The following is a 19,403-nucleotide window of genomic DNA, read 5'->3' as shown; positions in this document are numbered from 1 at the left end:
TGACCCAAATAGAAGGCACAGGCTAGGGCCCTTTACCTATTTCCCCAGCAAGCCAGAGGTCCTCAGCCAATCAGCTCTCAGAACACTGGGTTGGGATGGGTTGGGATGGGGGTACTCAGGTTAGTGGTGGGGAGTGGGGCGGGGCCCAGGTTCTTTGTGGCTTTCTTTGCTGCAGAGAAAGCTTGCAGGGGTATTGGGTGGAGGTGGCTTCCTGCCTGAGCCTGGCCTCTCTTCACTGCCAGAGGCCCATGAAGGTAAATAACTGGCCGTGGCCCCATTGGTACCACGTTCCCAGGAGACCTGGGACTAAAGCCCACCACAGGCAGCCCTTTCGGGCCTGTGTTGACCCACTAACCCGTGAGGCCTTCCTGACTGGGTGGGGTTTTCTGTGTAAATGTTAACATAGCATCCAGGCCCCAGATCCCCCTGACCTCCAACTCAGCATCATGGAAAGTTCCTGAATAGGACAGGGGTCAGCACTAGAGTGTGTCCCTCCCTTGGGCCGGGCTGCTCCGGGGTGCCTCTGCTCCTTCGCTGTCTCACGCCCCTCTATGAAGGAGCCAGGAGACCCTTGTCCATCTCAAGCTCTGGGGGTGCCAGGTCCTACCCTGTGGAGTCCTGGTTGCCCTGGCCTGTGGCCTGGGTTGGCCCCTTGGGGAAGTGGGGACTGGATAAACACTCCTTTGTCCTGTTGACCTCTTCTGTCATTCACACCATGGCCTTTCTCCCCTCCATCTCAGAACACCCTCACTCACTCCCTGCATTGGGTGGCAGCCCCATGAGAGACCAATGTGCCTGGTCTGATGACCAGTAAAAGTTGGAGGACATCATGGATGCTGGAAGAAATTCACCACGATGGGGAGCAGCCCCTCATGGTCATTATTATATGTGGGGATGGATTTGAGGCCCTTTGTTAACAGACATCAGGAAGGAAAGCTTGGAAGCATGATAAAGGAAAGAGCTATTTCATCCCTGCCTAATCTAGTCCTAGGCATGACAAGGCACTCCATCAAGGGCTTCCTGTTTATGAGCCACCAGCTCTAGCTGGAGGGGGAAACACTCAGCCCAGGACTGAGGGCCCATGTGCCTCCATACGCCACCTCCCCCTGAAATGTAGCATTGTGTGGCAACTCCACACTGACCTACCCTACCAAGTGGTGTTAAAGCGCCTGAAACTGGTGTTTATGAAGAACATGCTGCACCGTGGACCTGATTTACTAGGGTTGGAAAGTTTAGGGCCCCATGAAGCCCAAGTCCAGGCCAGAACTGCCTTGCCCCAGGGCCCTTCTCAGCTCAATGGTCTTCCATCCAGAGGGGACCTGGAGTGCACTGCCCCGCCAGCTGGCTCCCATAACCCACCTCTCGAAGCTTCGTCAGTTTCTGCATCCGCACGGGCTGCACTTGTATCTGAAAGTCTTTGAGTCCAGGCACCTTGGCGAGCTTGCTGCTGGCTTTGCCTGCAAAACGCTTCTCTTCCTCTGCCAGGGGCAGCTTGGCAAGCACTTTCTGCAGCCGGGGGCCAGGTTCTTCAGGGGCGCTGTCCCGGGAGACTCCCCGAAGCAAAGGTGGCCGGGCAGGAGGGGGCCGGAGCTCGGTTTTGGAGGCAGCCTTGGACCCTACTGGCTCTCCAGCTGTGCCTTTGCCCTGCGGGTCCGGGGGAGCTGCCCCTCCAGAGTCCTGGGCTGGACTTCTTGGCAGAGGGTTGCCCTCTCTGGCTGTCTTCAGGAGTGGCTTGTCCAGCTCGCTCTCAGCGGCGCCAGGCTGGGGGCTGTTCAGAGCCATTTTCCCGCCACTGCCTGTGCCAGAAGCTGGCCCCTTGGGTGTGGCCTCAAGGCAATGGAGGGGATCAAAGTTTTCCTTTTGTTCTATTGCAATCTCTTTGGACTTCTCAACTGTGGGAGAACGAGGAGTCAGCCTGCCCTGAGACACTTTCCTCTGGTCATTTTGCTTCCGGTCAGCTAGCCCTTTGGGGATATTCTGAAAGAGACAAGGTAGAACTCCCATGGGACCCTGGAGGTCGGCTGAGGAGGAGACTGGTAGGGCCACTTCTGCTATGGGGCCTCTGACCCATAGACCCTGCTAAGGGGTGTGTGTGAAGGGGTGTGGGCTAAGTGGAAGTCTGAGCCAGTAAAGAGCGCCCACAGACAAGCCTGAGATTTGTAAAACACACAGGACAAGGGACCTGCTATTCAAAAACCTGCCAAGAACTTCCATAGAGCCAGGAGCTAGAGAGAAGAGTAGAATAGAGGGCAGCTTGGAAGTGGTCACATGTTTTGACCTTGGCTCACTTGCCCCAGATTCTAGCCCTGGCTCTGTCTAGCAAAACCCTTAACTTTTAGGGACTCAGATTTCCCATTAGGTTTGTGAACCCTCTGAAATCATATGCAGATATATATGTGCGTGCACGTGTGCGTGTGTGTTGTATATATTTTTCTGGGAAGAGAATCCACAGCTTTTAATGATTTCTCAGAGAGTCCCATAATCCAAAAGAGGTTCAAAATAATCAGATGAGATAACTCTTGCAAAGGTGATAGCTTTCTGCTCAGTTTACGCTCCTTTCGCTGCCCAAGGGAAGCTTGCTTTGTGAGGAACACGTTGGGCTACGTCTGAATATTTGTGTGCCTGTTTTGTATGCACACTGAGACTCTCCCAGAGGACTCTAACCCAGGCCCAGTCCTAGATGAGATTGCATTGTATGCTGCCCTCAATGCCCTCTTGAGTGCTTGTGTGAGGGAAAAGACAAGGTTTCCTGGCTGCCTCCAGGAAGACTCCCAACCAGGGGCTGGAGCTTTCCTGTGATTTTCACTAGAGCAGCAGTCTTGCCTGGCTCTTGCTGGGCCCAGTGGTCCCCCTGGTCACTGGCTAGGGGTGCAGGAATACAGGCCAAACCACCATGGAGGTCACCCCACTGAATCCTGCCTCCTCACTCCCTCCATCTCAGACTGCCTGTCTCAACAGGGCAGAGGAACTTTTTTGCTTCCCCCACCTTGACCCTCCACTCACGTTCACCACCCACAGGCTGCCCAAAGCCAGCCCAGGCTTCTAGGACACTGTGTCTCCCACACCCAAATTGGGCAGAGCTCAAACTCACAGGCTCGCCAAGGTGAGGTGAAGAGACTTCGGCCTCATCCCCCTTCTGCTGGAGAAATTAAACATGAGTCAGTCAGTAACGTGAAGAGATCATACCTCTTCTGGAAACACCCCCAAGGAGGCCTCTAGCAGCGGTATAGATGTCTCCCCCACCCAGCACCCAGCACCCAGCACCCTCATTTCAGTGGGTTGTGAAGGGCCTCTCGGGGCTAAGGGATAAGAGGAGAGAGACCGGTTGGCATAGAAAACCCAAATGGGGTCCCTGTTACCTGTGTTGGTGCTCCAGGCAGAGGCGACTGTGGGCCACTGCATGCATCCAAACCTGGAATGGTCCAGACAGCGGTGAGAGATGTCTAGCATTCCGCACCCTCAGCTGTTCCTTTAGCAAAACACATCTACCTCCCCAGAATGTCCCCTTTTTTCTCCCTCAGGCCTGGGAACCAGTAAAGCCACCATGTGCTGAGTACCTCTCACGTGCCAGGTTCTGTGGTGACTCCTCATTGAATCATCACAGAAACTACACAAGGAAACTGAGGCAGAGGGAGAAGAAAGTCACACAGGACGTGTCAGTGCTGGGACCTGCACCCAGGCTGCCTGGCCTGACCCTGAGCTTGCCCCACAGCTCTGACAAGGGCCGACTGCTCTCCCTGGCACCCTCTTTCCCCTGCTGACCTGAGGGTGTGGCCCAGAACACAGCCTAATGAAAGGGCAGAAACCAAAAGCCAAAGTGGTTCAAATAGAGGATCTGAAATGACCTCTCCCTGACTTCTCTCTAGGCAGATAGTACAAGTCACAGCCCCCTTCCCACAACCCTGCCCCTGTGCTCACCCAGCCTACCTTCTCCTGGGCTAGATCTGTCTCCCCACATGAGCTCAAAACCCCGAAGTAACATATATCTGCCGCCTCTGAGGCAGGCCAGCCAGGCCCCGCTGGGAGCCACCTGGGGAGGGGCCCAAACAGGGGGTCTGCCTGGGAAGCCGGCAAGATGAGAGGCCTTGTGGTCAGGCCAAGGGAAGGGCTGAGCTGCCACCCAAGGAGAGAAACCAGGGCAGGAAATGCCAAGGGGGCTGGACCTCACCAGGCAGTGTGGGGACTGTGAGTGAGTTGCTCCTTGAAGATGTAGGAGAAGCTCTGGGGCTGAGGTTTGGGGAGACAGCTGTTGAGACAAACACACATTGGCCAACATTTATGAAGGTTTAGGACTTCAGCTTAACGAAGACATCTTTTCGTGTATTTCTGACCTATGGGAACTGGGTCTTCCTCATTGAGATCGGGGGTTGATTCTGGAGCTGATTTATGGCGGCATAAAAGGGTCCTACCACAGCCCAGTGCCCTCCTGCTGCCAGCCCAACAGAAGGGGCACTGGGGTCGTCTGCAGGGGTGAGGACTGGGGTCACAGTCCTCAGCCTGCTCGACCTGATCTCAAAGCACCCTATAGAAACAGGACCTGGCATTGCTTGGCACAGGGACAGCTGCAAAGGCTCTACCTCCTAGACTTGACAGGAGGGCCCTGATTCCAAATGCTCCCCTAGCCTTCTCAGTACGTTCAGGCTTGTCTAAAACGTGCCTCAACTCTTTGCTCAGGAAAAAGAGTGATGTTAGCCAAAGGTGCAGCAGGGTGGATTTCAGCGCCCAGGAACACCTTCCTTCCAATCCAGAAATCCCATAAAGATGCCAAAGACCGCCTTCCCCTCCCTCACAATGCCTAGGACCCTTCCCACAGCCCGAAGCTGGAAATCAGGGAGAGGGGGCCCAGTGCCTGCCTTTCCAGACCCTTCCCGTGGACGTGTCCGTAGAGCAGGATCTCCTGGGGAAAGGGTGGGGGGAGCCATAGAGACTCTGCCCATGCAGGCAACCCAGGAGTCTGTGCGCACAGGCATCACACAGAGGATTTCTCTCTATGCATGTGTCCGAGCTGGGAGAGCCCCCACTAAGTTCATGGGCTGACATTTCTTATAGAAACAAGAAGACACAATGGACACACACAGACCCAAAAAACAAAAAGAGTTTTCTGGCTAGAGTTGGGTCATTATTTGGGAGCTTCTGAAATAGGGAAAGATGTCCTTCCCTCACAGGATTCTCTCTGTAAGGCTCGTCCTCCTGGGCCCAGAGGCCTGGAAGCATGCATGTCAAAGCCCGCCCCTTGAAAGCAGGGCTCCCAGTGCAGCTGGGGGCCTGGTCCTCCCCCCGATCCTCCTCGAAGGGGCTCAGGGTAGTCCATGTACATCCTACCTGATGGGGAGTCGCCGGGGCTGCTCCGGGACCTCCTCCCACGGCGGGTCAGGAATCGCTCACTCACCAGCTTGGCTTCCTCCAGCAGAGCCAGGTTTTTCTTCTTGTCCTCCTCTGAGATGCTGATGTCTGGCAGATGGTCATTTACCAGGTCAATGACATGCCCTGCAGGGTCTGCAGACGGAGAGTAAGCACAAGGTGAGAGTCTCTGCCACTCCACAGCCCCCGCGCAGGGAGGCTGCCCAGGGCAGACTCAGCCAGCCAGACTCGGCCCAGACCTGGGCTATGAGGAGGGCTATGTGGGGACAGACAGGGCTTTCTCAGCAGGTTTGGCCCTTCTGGCTTATAGCCTGTGGCTGTGGCAGGTCCTGTCACAAATGGTCATGAAGCCATGTAGTTTCCCAGTACTGTCCTAAACTCTGCTGTCAGGGAAAGGCCAGCCCTGGAGACTCTGATTCTTCCACAAGCTACTGAACGCAAGGTGTGTGGATAAAGGGAGCACTCAGAAGATCATGGGCCAAAGTCACATGGTCTCCTCTCTCCCCGCTTTCCTCCACTCACAGTGCTTGCCCCCAATTCTTCTTCAAAGCTGCCCCTTCTCTGGGTGAATGACACTACCTCTCACCCGGCTGCCCAGAAACATGAGAGTCAGTCCACACTCCCTCTTCTTTAGTCCCACCACATTCAACCAGCTAATCAAGTCCTGATCATCATTTATGCTCTGTGGGTACCTATTTCTGGACCATGCCCCTCATCTCCATTCTCGCTCATTAGCTCTTACAGTTACATCTGCACAATTACATCAGCCACTTCATAGGCTATCCCATCCCTTTCACCCTCCACTGGCTTTCAGACTGGCCTTGCTCAGAGCCGTATCTGACCATGCTGTTCTGCCTCACCTCATTGGGACTCCTCATGGAATGATGTCCAAATGCCAAATTGGGCCCAGCCACTTTTGTTGACCCCATGTACTCCACCTGAGGTCATTCCCCTCCAGCCCCTCGGTGGTGAATGGCACCCATCGTGCCTCTCTAGCTTCCATTTCCCCTTCTTCTCCTAGCTCCCTGATTTGCATTGAATAAAATCCCTCTCAATTATGCTAATGCCACCCCCTCACCTCACCTCAAGTGCCAGGAATGGGACTGCGTACCAGCCCCGACCAGTCAATGAGTTCAATGCCCCCGGCCACAGGGATTGGCTCAGGGATGGCCATGGGAGGTCAATGAGAGGCAATCCTGTGAACTGTGTTGGATAATGGGGAAGAGGAACTTTCTTTAGAGAGGAGACTTGAGAGATGGGATGGGACAATTACTAACTATCCAACTTGGGCATCTAGATTCAGCACTACCTGAAACCACACTTTAATTTTTTTAATTTTAATTTTTTTTGTTTGTTTAAGCTATTTTGAGTTGGATTCATCATGTGAGAGCCCCAACTGATACACACAGAAGACATTCAGTCGCTCTGTTAGGGCTTCTGCTCCCCAGCATGTTGCTTCTTCCACCTGGAACACAATGCCTTTCCTCCCTCTTGCCTATCTCTCCAACTTGCTAAGGTAATTCACATACTCCCTCCACTGGAACACCTATCCAAACTTCCCCCTCTCCAAGGAGAACTGGGTCCCTTTCTGCCTCCATTTCCTTAACACTTCTGCAAGGGGCCTTCTGATACAGTGTCCTTATTATACCCATTCACTTCTTAGTGTCTTTGTAGACCATGAGTAACATGAAGGCAGGGGACCAAGTCTGTATCATATCTGTGCTCTGATGGTCCAGGGCAGGCTCTGAGGACCACTGGGATAGCTTTACATTCAGACACGCGCCTGCCTGAGAGACAGACATGTCTCCTGCTCCCTGAGTCCTGAAATTGGGCCTCATGCAGCTCTTCTGCCTCTTTTGACTTATTTCCTTGTCTTCCTCTTCACACCCCGGTCTTGTCTTTTTACCAAAATAAACTGAAATGAGACATCATACCTCTTTTGGGCCCAAACACTGAGGGGCTGACTGACTGTTCTATTGGGCTCATTGGGATGGACCTGCCTGAGGTGTAGCAGAGGGCAAGGGGCCTCGCCAGGCCCAACGGCCAGAACTCAATCTTCCTCCTCAAACACACCTTCGGCTGGACCCCTATGTCTAGTTGCAGGAGTAAGATAAACTGGCTTTGCCCTTACCCACAGAGGTCAGCGAAGCAGTGGAAACCTTCAAGTGTCGGTGAGAAAGCCTCCGGTGGGGACTGTGAGCTCTGAAAGAACAGAGACATCTTGTTAAGAAAATTGGTTCACAGCTTGGAAATAGGCAAACAGATGCCTGTCTATTCTTTTTTCAGAGTCATATGAGAGCATCGCCTTACAAGCTTTTCTAAGTTCGGGAACTTGTTAGAAATGCAAATTCTCAAGCTCCACCCCAGACCTACCAGATCAGAAACTCGAGCGAGGCCCAGCCATCTGTGATTGGACAGGCTCCCCAGGGGATGCTGATGCATGAAACAGTTTTCAAACCACTGCCCTAATAAGATATAACTTTGACTATTTGCTATTTATTAGGACATAGACTGAGTGAACATCTAACTTACAGAAAATTCATAAGATAGAAATAATTGTTGTCTGGTAGAGATGCAGATGATTTTCGCTTAGAAGAAAAGATGAAAATAGAGTTTCATTGCCTTGTGGAACATTAACATATTTTACATCTAATTTAGCAATTTTATTCCAGCATTCTTTTTGTCCCCACTGATTATATATGCATATCCATTTCTTATATCCTCCTTTGAAATGGCTTTGTTACCCTGGTGATTGATGACGGGTCCCTCATTAATGACTTAAATATAGCTTTGATACATGCTCACGCTATAGTTGTATGAGAATCATCTTTGTAACATTTTGGAAATCGTCCTTAGGCTATCTCATTCTAGCTGGATTAGTGATTGGGCTAGTGCTGTATGAAGCCAAGGCAGTGACATCCCTGTGCCTGTGAGCCAATGTCCGTTTCAAGAGATCACCCTCCACCCAGGACCTGCTTTGGCCAGGGGCAAGATTCTACCCCTGGAAAGACTCACATCTTCCAGGTCTGTTTGTAAATATCTGGGCACTTACTAAAGGAGACTCCTCTGCTATCATCTGTGCTTTTCCTAAAGCTTAGCAGAGTGCAAAGAGCCAAATCCAGCAGAGAAAAAAATAATTGGGGGGAGGGGGAAAGATAATGAAAAAGCCCAAGCTCTCTCACATTTTGAAAAGTTGCTTGATTGTATTTTCATCAATAAAATGATTCAAGAAAGAAGGAAAAATTTATAAAAATATAGCTGTCTCATCCCTGCTTGCTAAGAAATACTGTTCTTCACAGCACAAAGATCAGGCACCTGAGATATACCTGTTGGCCAGGTTTTTGTCAGTTTCTCCTTCCGGTGAACTGGCATCCCCAGTCAGAACAATGGTGGGCGGGCTGCAAGATATTCCTGTGGTTGGAGGGCCCTGGGGGTTTAGAACGAACACACAGACTGAGTGAGGCTTGGGATGGAGGAAGCTTCCAGGAGCTGGGGCATTCGTTCTGGCATCATGACACTCAGAGCCATCTTGTCAAAGGGGTGACTGCAGTTTATTTGGATTATTCAGAGAATAATCCAGTTTCTCCTTCATTCCCCAGAAAGCATTCATCTGAGCTTAACAAGGTCCACTTTTCATGCACTATAATGAGGGAACCTCTAAGGCCTCTGTGGTGAAAACCTAGGAAATCACTGACAAGCCAGAGAGAAATGCTGCGGGAAGTTCAGGCTGTGGTCAGCCTGGCGGGGGAGAAATGAAGGTCAGGAGAAGAGGTGGTGGCACCCACACATTCCTGATGTTCAGTGACAGTCCTTCATTTGGGTAAGTGTTGTGCTTAAAACCTTCTCCACCCATCTTTTTTTCCTTTTTAAGCCTCTTTATTAAGGTATGATGGATATAAAAAATCTGTACATATGTAATGCCTACAATTTGATGCATTTAGATAGTATACGCCTGTGAAATCCTTACCACAATCTAGGATATAAACCTACTCATCACTTCCAAAAGTTTCCTCTTGCCTTTTACTTATGATGAAAATGATGATAAAAACACAAGATCTACGCCCTTAGCAAATGTTTACGTATGCAATATAGTATCATTAACTCCAGGCACCTAGTTCTCTGGGACTTACTCATCATGTACACCTCCCACATCATCTTGATGGAGCTTGTTTCCCATATGGCCTTGTGGGTGACTGTTGCCACAGGAATGTCCACCAAAACACTGACCGTGCTTACAGTATGTGTGAGGTTCCTTCCCTGGGTGGAGAAGTTATTTTGATCGTGAAAGTTGGAGCTCCAAATATATTCATATTTGTCATATTTAGATTTTTTTTGTATGAATCCTTTAGTGAACAAGAAAAAAATGTTCTGTGGCTAAAACATCATTTTCACACTCGTTATATCACATGGTTTCTGTCCTCCCTTGGAGAGGGGCTTTTACAAACTCTCAGCATGCTTTGGTCCAGACGGGATAGGTCTGTGTAAAGGGGTGGGGGTGGGGGGCAACCATTAATTTCTGCATGCTGTGTTCTGAAAAGAAAAAATCATGGCGGTGCAGTTGGGGTTATGCTATATATCCATTTCTAAGAGTTGAATATAATTCAAGCTAAGTAAGTAAAATATAGTTTTTTTTATTTTATTGATACACTATTTCCTAAAGCAATTTGAAATAACCAAGAATTAAGTGTAAGATATAAAAACATGAGACTATAAAAACGGGGGAATGATTTGGTAAATAGAAACATCCCTAGCTGATAAAGAGAAATGCATGCGCCTTCTAACCATCCATGGTTTGACTCTGTAGTTAAACAATTTAACCTGAAATGTAATGGAGCTGTGATCCACGTGGTCCAGGATCCAAGAAGAAAAGCGTTAAAGGCTTGTTCAGCAAACAAAAAAGAGTGTAAAAAGAACTTCAGTCTTCACTCTCACCTCTCAAAGGACAGAAAAAGAGGACAAGCCTCGCCCCCACCCTTGCCTGCCCTCTCCCTTGGACTCTTCAGCTGCTTACCCTCCCCACCCACACCCTCTCTTTCCCTCCCTCCTTCCTTCCTCAGTATACTCAGGCTCCAGCCAATTATTTACTAAGCAGGTTGTCTTGATTCTTCTCTTTATGATTGACTCACAAAAGTTTCCAAATGTCTTAGGTTGTAAGAGAGGGGTCAATCTGTAAATATTCTCACATTACTATGCTTTATTCTGTCCATCCTGCAAATGCGTCGGGGTCTATGGTAGGGCCTGGGAAGACACTGGTGAACCAGGCAGCCTCAGCAATGCTTCCCAGTGAGCACAACGGGATGGAACATGGGGTGGAAGTACCCAGCTCAGCCCCAGGCAGCACCCAGGGCCTGGCACCCCCTCGGTTGACACCAGTGAGGTCAATGGCTTGCGAAGCATTAGAGCTGCTTTCCTGAGAAAGTTTTCTCTGCCTTCCTATTGAAGGCCACTTGCAGCAAAGCTCTCCTGAGCTGGCTGCCACCGGCGGGGCTGCAGGCCCCCTTGTTCTGAGGAGGGTTAGGGCAGAGGTGCCCACACAGAAAGACAGAAGCAAACCGTGGGTGGCAAGTGCCAAACACGTAACCACACAATTTTAAGCTGCTTAAAAGCCAAGAGGCACGAAGCAATCAGGGAGGAATCCTTTATCCCCTGATGGAATGTCCTGGACAGCTCCTCACTCTCTCCTTCCAATGTGTACAAAATACACAGTAATAAAATCAGTGTTCTTTCCCTAATCAGCTCTCAGAATGGTTGAGAAAGTTCTGTACAACTTCTAGTGTTTTTTCAAAATTGTTTTGTGGGGAACATTCAGTCTCGTGTGGGCTGGGCTTCACTCTGGGGAGACAGCTATCCAGAAGTGGGTGTGGGAAGATTCAGGGGCCCCCTGGGGTGAATTCTGCCAGGTGTTAATGCGGTGTAAATACCCACCCCTGCTCCCCGACTCTGACCTGCCAAATAGAGACAGGGCCTGAAGAAAGCCAAATATGGAATCCCCCAGGCAAATTACTGGCTTCAGGCCTTCAGGGGCCTGGGTCTTGGGAGCCACACTAATTCATGACACAGCTTCTCACTTACTAGCTGTGTGAATTTGAGCAAGTTCCCTAGACTCTCTGTGCCTTGGTTACCTCATCTGTAAAATAACTATGTCACAGGGAAGCTACAAGAATTTAACAGGTTGTTAGAGAAATAGGATTGTCATGTAAAACCCACTTACATTTGAACACCGAGTAACTTCTAATATAAGTATGGCCCAAATATGGCATGGACATAACTGTATTTCCATTTGTTAAGTCTGGCAGCTCCAAATGGAGAGCTTGTGGGGGGCACCTGGCCCCTAGTACATGTTTAGTGAGGGTCAGAAGTTACTTGGTTATTGCTACCTTTGGGACTCAATTCATTACTTTGGAATTGGGTTTTAAAGAAGTTGTCCTTCTTAGTCTTGGATCTGACCGATCATTTGGAGGTAGATTAGGGGGCATAGCCCTTCTGGAGGAGCACAGAGCACTTTCTCTAGGCATCTGAGCACGTAAGCCCGAGTAACCAGTGACTCCCAGAGAAGCCCACCTCCAAGGCCACATCCAACTGGCTCCACTCCTTCTCAGGCCAAGTACAGCTGCACCTGCAGGTTTCAGACCCGAGAAGCAAAGGAACAAATGTGGGCAGAGGGAACTGACACTTCCTGAAACCTGCTACCGTATGGGGCCCTGTCCCAGGCGCTTTCCCTGTTTTCTCACTTATTCCTAATGGCATATCTGTGAATGAAACTCAGAAAACCCATCTACAGACTGGGGGTGATGCTACCTCCCAACCTCCTAGAAGAGGACAAAGGAGAAAGTGAAGGCCCTGGCCGTGAAGTGGGTGATTGGCGCATTTCTTTCCTCCCTTTCCCATTTCAACGGCTACTTTACCAATGCAAAACAGCCTTGTGCAGCGCTCTGCAGGTGGTAAACAGTGGAAGGGACCAAACACTAGGGCTGTTGGCTTTCCCACTACACAAGCTACTCTTATACTCATCTCCAGGCCTTTGGTCTCACCTCCCTGTTCCCAGTGCCCCACAGGTCTCCAACCCACCTTTCTTGTTCTTCCAAGCTGCACCCTCCCTCATAAGCCCCTACTTCCAGGCAGCCCTCCCAGCACAAGGCTGAACACACAACTGAGTAAAGATAGCAAGGGCCCCCCTCACCCTTCCAGGGGCCCAGCCTCCCCAGGGGTCCATTTCCGACCCTGCCATCCGCCAAGCGCTTGGGCCGTCTCCCGCAAGCTCACCCACCCTATAATAAACCAGCAGGTCACATTTTAGTCTCCTTAAATAAACTTATAGAAACATTTAAATGTTTATCTCACTCTTAAGTTCCCAGGAATTCACAACAGTTTCCTAACTGCGCGGGTACAGGGATAAATATAGGCCAGTGTCGTAGACGGGAATATTATCTTCCTTTCCCCAATGTCATGTGACCAGGCCTGGGCTCGGAAGCTCCCAGCCCCAGCCCCAGCCCCAGCCCCAGCGCAGGCAGGAGAGAGGAGTTCAGCTCCTGCACTTGGGCCCTGGCAGAGAGAAGGACCCTGCCAACAGGCTGAGTGGGGTAGTGAAGTCAGGGAGCCTAGACCGGAATCCCAGCTGGGTAACCTTGGACAAATTACTTCACTTCTCTGAGTTTCATGTTCTCAAACAGTGTGTGGAGCTAATAATCGCCATTTTCCAGGCTTGTTTTAAGGATTTGATGGGTGAGGGTGGTGGCAGAGGGTGGACATTGTGGTGGCTGCATCCCCAGGTCCCTCTCTCACAGCCGGGAGGGCAAACAAGGACTGCCTCTGGGGAGAGGGGCCTGGGCCGCAAAGGGGAATCGCTGCTCTTCTGACAGGAGAAAAAGTCTCTCTGGGGACTTGTGAGAAAATGACTATTCCAGAGGCAAGTCCTAAGAGCACGGGAGAGAGCAGAAGTGCCTCTGCTGAGGCTGCTGGACACAGGCTCCTCCCTGCCAAGCCCTGAGGGCCAGTTCCAGTTCTGTGAAGGCTCCCCAGCACCCACCGGGTAGATGCCGCCTCCTCCACGCACCCACGCTCTGCCCTGCCCTGCCTCTGGTGGGCCCTCGTTCCTGCCATTGTCCACTCTATTCCTAGAGGTCAGGGACCAAGAATCACTGATTATCCTGCCTTCTTCATCACTGTTTTGACTCTCGTGCCAACCCACTTGAGGAGAACTGAAGTGCACGCACTATTAGCCTTACTCCATGAGAGTGTATCACTCAGCTAGCCAGTCGTCCATCCATCTTCATCTTCTATCCTCTCCTCCTCCCCCTTTCCTAACACCATTCTGCCCTCCCTTCCTTCCACCCTTCAGTCCGGAAATTTAATCATCCCGCCAGCCAGTTATCCACCAACCTATCACTCATCCATCCCTCCATCCATCCACCCTCCCCTAAGCAACCACCACATGCCACCGCCTATGCTGAGAACTGGAGAAACACATATGAAGGACATAACCCCAGACCCTAAGTAGCTCCCATGCAGTCTGACAGGAGAATCAGAGAAACAGAAATGACAAGCTGCTCCATTGTTCAGAAAAGGAACTAAGGGCAAATAATTGTAATATATATTCCTGACCATTGTAACAACCAACATTTCTAAAACGCTTTCTGCTTTATCCTAGTCACCTGCTTACACAGCAACACTCTCACAGCTCTTAAGACCAGAACCACTAGAAGCCATCCTGGGGTAACTGTCCTCTTGATCTTTTCTGGCTTCTTTTTCATAGAGAATGAGGAGGCATCAAGCACCAGCTCCCCATGCCTGGGGGCTCTAGTGTCCAGGACACTGGCTTTACCACCGAGTTGGGGCGGGGAAGAAGGCAAAGCTGGCAGGAGCACCTCAGCAGAAACTTAGGTTTCAATCTCCACTCGACTATGACACAACTATGTGACCTTTGACAATTACATAACCTCACAGAGACTTCCTTTCTTCTATAAAATAAAGATAATGGTATGTACCTTGGAGGGATGAGCACATAGCAGGTGCCCCAGAGATGTCTCCAATATCTCATATACCTGTACAGCAGGTCTTCATGTTTTACTGATAATTTATTTAAAGATATTTCATGGATGATCTTAACTGAGGCAGTTCTTATGTGATGAGGTAAATGGAAATGAGCTCAGGAAAGACGAACTCAACAATTGAAACTTTCATGGTACGGTGTGGTTTCTAGTGATTAGCGTATACTTACACACCATAGTTTTCTCATCTGAAAAGGTGATGGCAATCATACCTGCCTCTTAGGGTTGTGAAGTTACTACATGTAAAGTGCTGAGGGCAGTGTCTGCCACACAGGAAGCATGGCATGAGGGCTCTCGCTGGGGGAGCTGGGGACGTGTCCCCACTCTGCACAGTCCTCGCCAGGTTCCAAGTGTTTTACACATAACACTTGTTTTGTCTTCATCTCAGTCCTGCCAGAGAGAATGGATTATTTGTGTCTTTTCCCTCCACGGAGGGAGCACATATTTTCCAAGGGGTCTCTGGGGAGGTGTTCCTCCCTGTTCCAAGGCCACCCCAGAAAGCACGGCTCAGGGCACAGCCTCACAGAGCGCACTGTCAGGAGCCTTTAGTTCTCTGTCGGTTTTGATTATAGCTTCTGATTAGGGACCTAAAGGGTGTGTGTGTGCACATGTGAGAGAGAGAGTGCGTGTGTGCGCGTTCATGTGTGTATGTATGTGAGAGTCTCTCTGTGTGTATATGAGTGTATGTGTGTGCATGCAGAGAGAAAAACAGGATCTCGGTCTCCTGCTTTGGTGTTTTTTTGAGAAGGGCTCAGCTAGCAGTCGGGTCTGTCATGGGAACTGGGGGTTGGCGCCTGAGGAACCAGAAGTAGGGCTGGACCCCGGGGAGCTGTAAACTCAGAAGGATGCTCCATTCTTTGCCTGCTTCACAGAGTGGGAATTCACACGCTGCCGAAAGCTCCAGCCAAGCCCTCCGGGCCAGCCCTGCTTCCCTGGCTGCCTGGTTTCCGCTGCTCCCAGGGACTTGGGCTCCAGCCCCCGGAGGCTCCAGCCTGGCTCACAGGCCTGACCCTCTGCTCAGGCCGTGGCCCCCTGGCCAGGGTTGTCTGAATGGTGTAATAGAGGAAGATGCTCTTCGTTGACAAGGACTGTGGGCTTCTAGAGAATTCAGGGAGGCCCAGTGTCTATCTGTAAGGGCAGAGAATAAAATACTGAATCTGATGTGGACTTCAGTCTGAGCTCTGTTGTCCCTCAGCCCAAAGAAGGCACTCCATGCTGGCTGAGCAGACAGAATCTAGGAGCCAGCTACTAACAGTTGCCCCAGGGAAAAGATGAAGAACCAGAAGCACGGAAAACTTAACAGACTTGCACAAGGTCTCTTGGCCAGGATGTGGAGGAGCACAGCTTGGTGTGACTCCAGAGTCCCCATTCCTAAATCTTGTGCTAATGGTCCTTCCTTATAAGACCTGGGCATCCTGACCATGAATCACCTGAATTCCTCATGGGTCCTTCTCTTGCTGGGCTCTGGCAATGCCAAAGCCATTAGAACCACAGTCTCTTTATTTTCTTGTCCTCTCACAGCACAGAGATAGAGTCATGGCATTTGAAGGAATTTTAGAGACGATGGGGGCCCTCTCCCTCAAGTGATAGAAGTCTGGTTTTGCTCAAGGTCACAGGGAGAGTGAGCTAGTGGGGACCAGAAATCTGGAGCTCAAGCTCCTCTGCCCCTCACCTGTGTGGTGGGATCATGAAACCCTTCACCTGCTTGGCCACGCCTAGAAACCTACCCTCACCTCTGACCCGATGGAGCTGCCTATGTGTAGTTTGAAGCCATGATGGTCAGAAGGGCTAGCAGGTTTCTGTGCTTTCTGGTTTTGTGTCTCCTTTTAGGAGCCAAGATGAACTGAACTCAGTGTAAAAGGATCTTTTCATGGAGGGTGGAGTTACATAATTGTCAATCTATTAATATTATTATTATATTTAAAAGTATTATAAAAGAATACTTTTTTTAAATCCTCACCTGAGAACTTTTTTTTCATTGCTTTTAGAGAGAAAGGAAGAGAAACATTGATGCAAGAGAGAAGCATCGATTGGTTGCCTCTCATACGTGGCTAGACCAGCGTTGGCGCCTGGACTGGGACTCACATGCACCCGTGCCGGACTGGGGACCAAACCTGAAACCTAGGTATGTGCCCTGATTAAGAATCTAGCTCGCAATATTTCAGTTATGGGATGGTTCTCCAACCAACTGAGCCACACCGGCCAGGGCTTTATAAGAGTACTTGTATTCTTAGGGAGCACGATGTGGCAGCTGTTTGGGGGAGTTGCCCAGGATCTCAGAGCTAGATTTTGCATCAGAGTCTGGCTTTAGGGCGCTACCACTGTTAGCGAAGTGGCTGGAAATGGTCAGAGATAGCCAAGGCAAGAAGCCCAGAACTGAGGGGTAGGGTAGGGATGCTAAGAGGCCAGAACCCTGGAAAACAGTGACCTGAGGACTGGGAACAATTTCATTTGACTCCAGATGTGAATATTTTGCAGAGGAGCAATTTCGAGCCACTGAAAGCAACTGAGGAGCAGCGTCCTCTGTGGCCCAAGACACTCCTGGGAGGGTGTCTCAGTAAAACCCTAAGCTGGCTGCCTTCAGCCAGAGACCTGGGGGCTTGGCCCACTGCCATTTATAAATTCAAGGACTTCCCAAGGCTGCCAAGTTCTGCGACTCCATGAGCTGGGGATATGGAGATACAAGAGGCCACTCTTTTCTAAGTATTTACTATCTAAATTCCCAGAGTTATGATGTGTGAGAAAACGAATGTCATCATAACATTAAGGTGTTCACTAAGAATCTTCTCACTTGTCACTCATACATTCTTTGCTTACTTAACAAGTGTCTCTCTCTTTTGATTGGGGACAGTTGAGTTGACTGTCAGATATAACAGGATGATACAAATTCAGCGCAAACCAATTACAAAATTCATGAAGCAAAAGAAAACAAGGTTGGAGAACTTCACGTGCAAGGTCTTGGGCCAATGAGGAACAAATGGAGCTGGATTAGTTAACAAATGAAGAACAAAATTACGAGGATGAGGTAAGATAGGTTCTTCACAAGAGAATGATATGAATATTGAAAGGTTGAAATACGTCCTTGAGAAAATAAATGATCTCACATATTAAATTACCAGAATCTCCTAATGAAGGTACCATACAGTAAAATGTGGAGGAAGAGGTATCACGTGAACAGATCATCTTGTCGTTATAAAAATAAATAAATGCAGACCAAAGTCAACACACTTGATTCTTTGTTCATTCTAAAAAGTGACATATAATCTATATTTGTAGTATATATAGCTAAAAAATAACTTGCTTCCATAATTTCATTTGTACAGTACAATCTCAGTGAGACCCTTTACGTGGACTTATTTTAATCATTTCCTTTTTTATAATATAATTTTGCTAAGAATCTTTTTCATTATTTACTCTGAAAATCTGATCTTCATTTTAAGTGATTCACTTTAAGCAACTCTTGATGGTGCGCATGACCCTGACATGACCAGGTTCTCCTCCAAGGCTTCCTCCACTCCAGGAGGGGGTCTACAGGGTTAGGGCGGTTCGACGTCCCAGGAGGCCTCAGTCAGTCAGAGCCGAGGGGGGTCCACTCTCCAGGTCTGTGGGGGCTGTGGGGAATTCAAAGGAACTCTGTGCATTTATTCTTCAGTGTGGGCGCTGCACACCTTCCCCAGGCGCCCACTGCAGCCTGCACAGGCTGTTGGCAAACGCTCTGGCCAGGCCGGGCTCTGTGGCATCAGCCCAAGGCGCTTGGGTTGGCCCTGGCCAGGCCAGCCGCAGGCAGGGAGGGGGCACTTACTTGGCTGGTGGGGCTCTGGGCTGCCTGTAGCTCTCCGGGGGGCTCCTCGTCCTCGGGAATGTGGGGCATGGCAGGAGTGGCTGCAGGTGCCCGGAACCTCTGCTGTGTCAGCCCCAAAGGTGCTCCAGGAGGCCTGGGCTCCGCAGGCTGAGGAGATGCCAAAAGGACAAGTCAAATCCACTCCCATCCCTGACCCATGCTGGGTTCCATTTCCAGGGGTCATGAGCGGCAGAGAGAGCCTGCTTGAGTTTGTGTCAACACCAGAGGTGGAAATAAAGGGCATTTGGAATTGCATTTCCTCCTGTTCACTAGCTCTGTTTACAAAGTCAGAGGTGGCCTTAGAGATTTTGCATCTAATTTGGTCCTTGCAGTAAACACAGTTATCCCGGAAGGGAGAAAAGTGCTTCAGCCTCTTCAAAGCCACAGCTAATGGAAGACACTCCTTTGGGATCAGATGGACGCCATTTACTGAGCACCTACTGGTACTTGGCACTGTCCTAGGAGCACTACCAACATCGCCTAATTTAATCCTCATGATGATCTCTGATGCATGTGTTAACATTCACATTTTATAGATGAGAAAACTGCTTCAGAGAGTGGCAGCTATGTGCCCAATTCATATGAAGAACTAAGCATTTGAATCCAGGTCTCTCTGATTTTGAGGCCAGAACTCTTCCGCTATACTTGACAGGCTTCTTTGGCTGGGTGGGGGAAGAGGAAGGGATGGTGTTTCCTAACTTCCTGCCCCATGGCTCCCCCACACTCCTCAGCAGTTCTTCTAACCCTTAGTTCAGAGCTCTCTCACTTGAGGACAAACCTCGTTGGGTCTGTCAGCCCTGCTAAAACCATGATTCTGGAGGCTTGGCCTGGGTGCGTCTCATGTGCCTTGTGCAGTGCTCACCCCCAGCAACCTTGGGTTGCCTCCTCCAGAACCAGGCTTGCCCCTTCACCCTGGTGTAGCAGCCTTGAGGCCTGGCTGGGATTGATCCCAATCAGCATAATCTCATCAATCTTGACATAGTAATTGTCTTGGGGACAGACAATAGATTTAGCCTAAGCCAATGAGCAGTGGCAGTGTTTGAGGGCCCAGATGCTTTCTCTCACTATGGGCAGTGGAGGGCGCAGATGTGGACCTGGTGCTGCTGATGCCATTCTGCTTCCATGAGGGAGGCCAGGCTGAGGATAAAACTGAC

General features: G+C 50.1%; 1 protein-coding gene across 1 annotated transcript in view; it reads right to left on the bottom strand.

Annotated features, from left to right (window-relative positions):
• IRAG1 (inositol 1,4,5-triphosphate receptor associated 1) overlaps nt 1-18,427 on the bottom strand; it is a 70,639-nt gene extending 52,212 nt beyond the window's left edge. The window contains 9 exon segments of the mRNA XM_054582804.1: nt 1,360-1,977; nt 3,092-3,139; nt 3,360-3,412; nt 4,169-4,246; nt 5,323-5,496; nt 7,493-7,563; nt 8,688-8,788; nt 18,211-18,283; nt 18,285-18,427. Coding sequence (XP_054438779.1) covers nt 1,360-1,977; nt 3,092-3,139; nt 3,360-3,412; nt 4,169-4,246; nt 5,323-5,496; nt 7,493-7,563; nt 8,688-8,788; nt 18,211-18,283; nt 18,285-18,397 — 1,329 coding nt within the window. The 5' untranslated portion in view covers nt 18,398-18,427.
• Nucleotides 18,428-19,403: the final 976 nt, after the last annotated feature.

This window comes from Pteronotus mesoamericanus, unplaced genomic scaffold (assembly GCF_021234165.1).
Source record: "Pteronotus mesoamericanus isolate MK-2021 breed Mesoamerican mustached bat unplaced genomic scaffold, CSHL_Meso_final contig_1189, whole genome shotgun sequence".
NCBI lineage: Eukaryota > Metazoa > Chordata > Mammalia > Chiroptera > Mormoopidae > Pteronotus > Pteronotus mesoamericanus.
The sequence above is the reverse complement of the archived record's forward strand: the minus strand, read 5'-3'. Positions and strand labels throughout refer to the sequence as shown.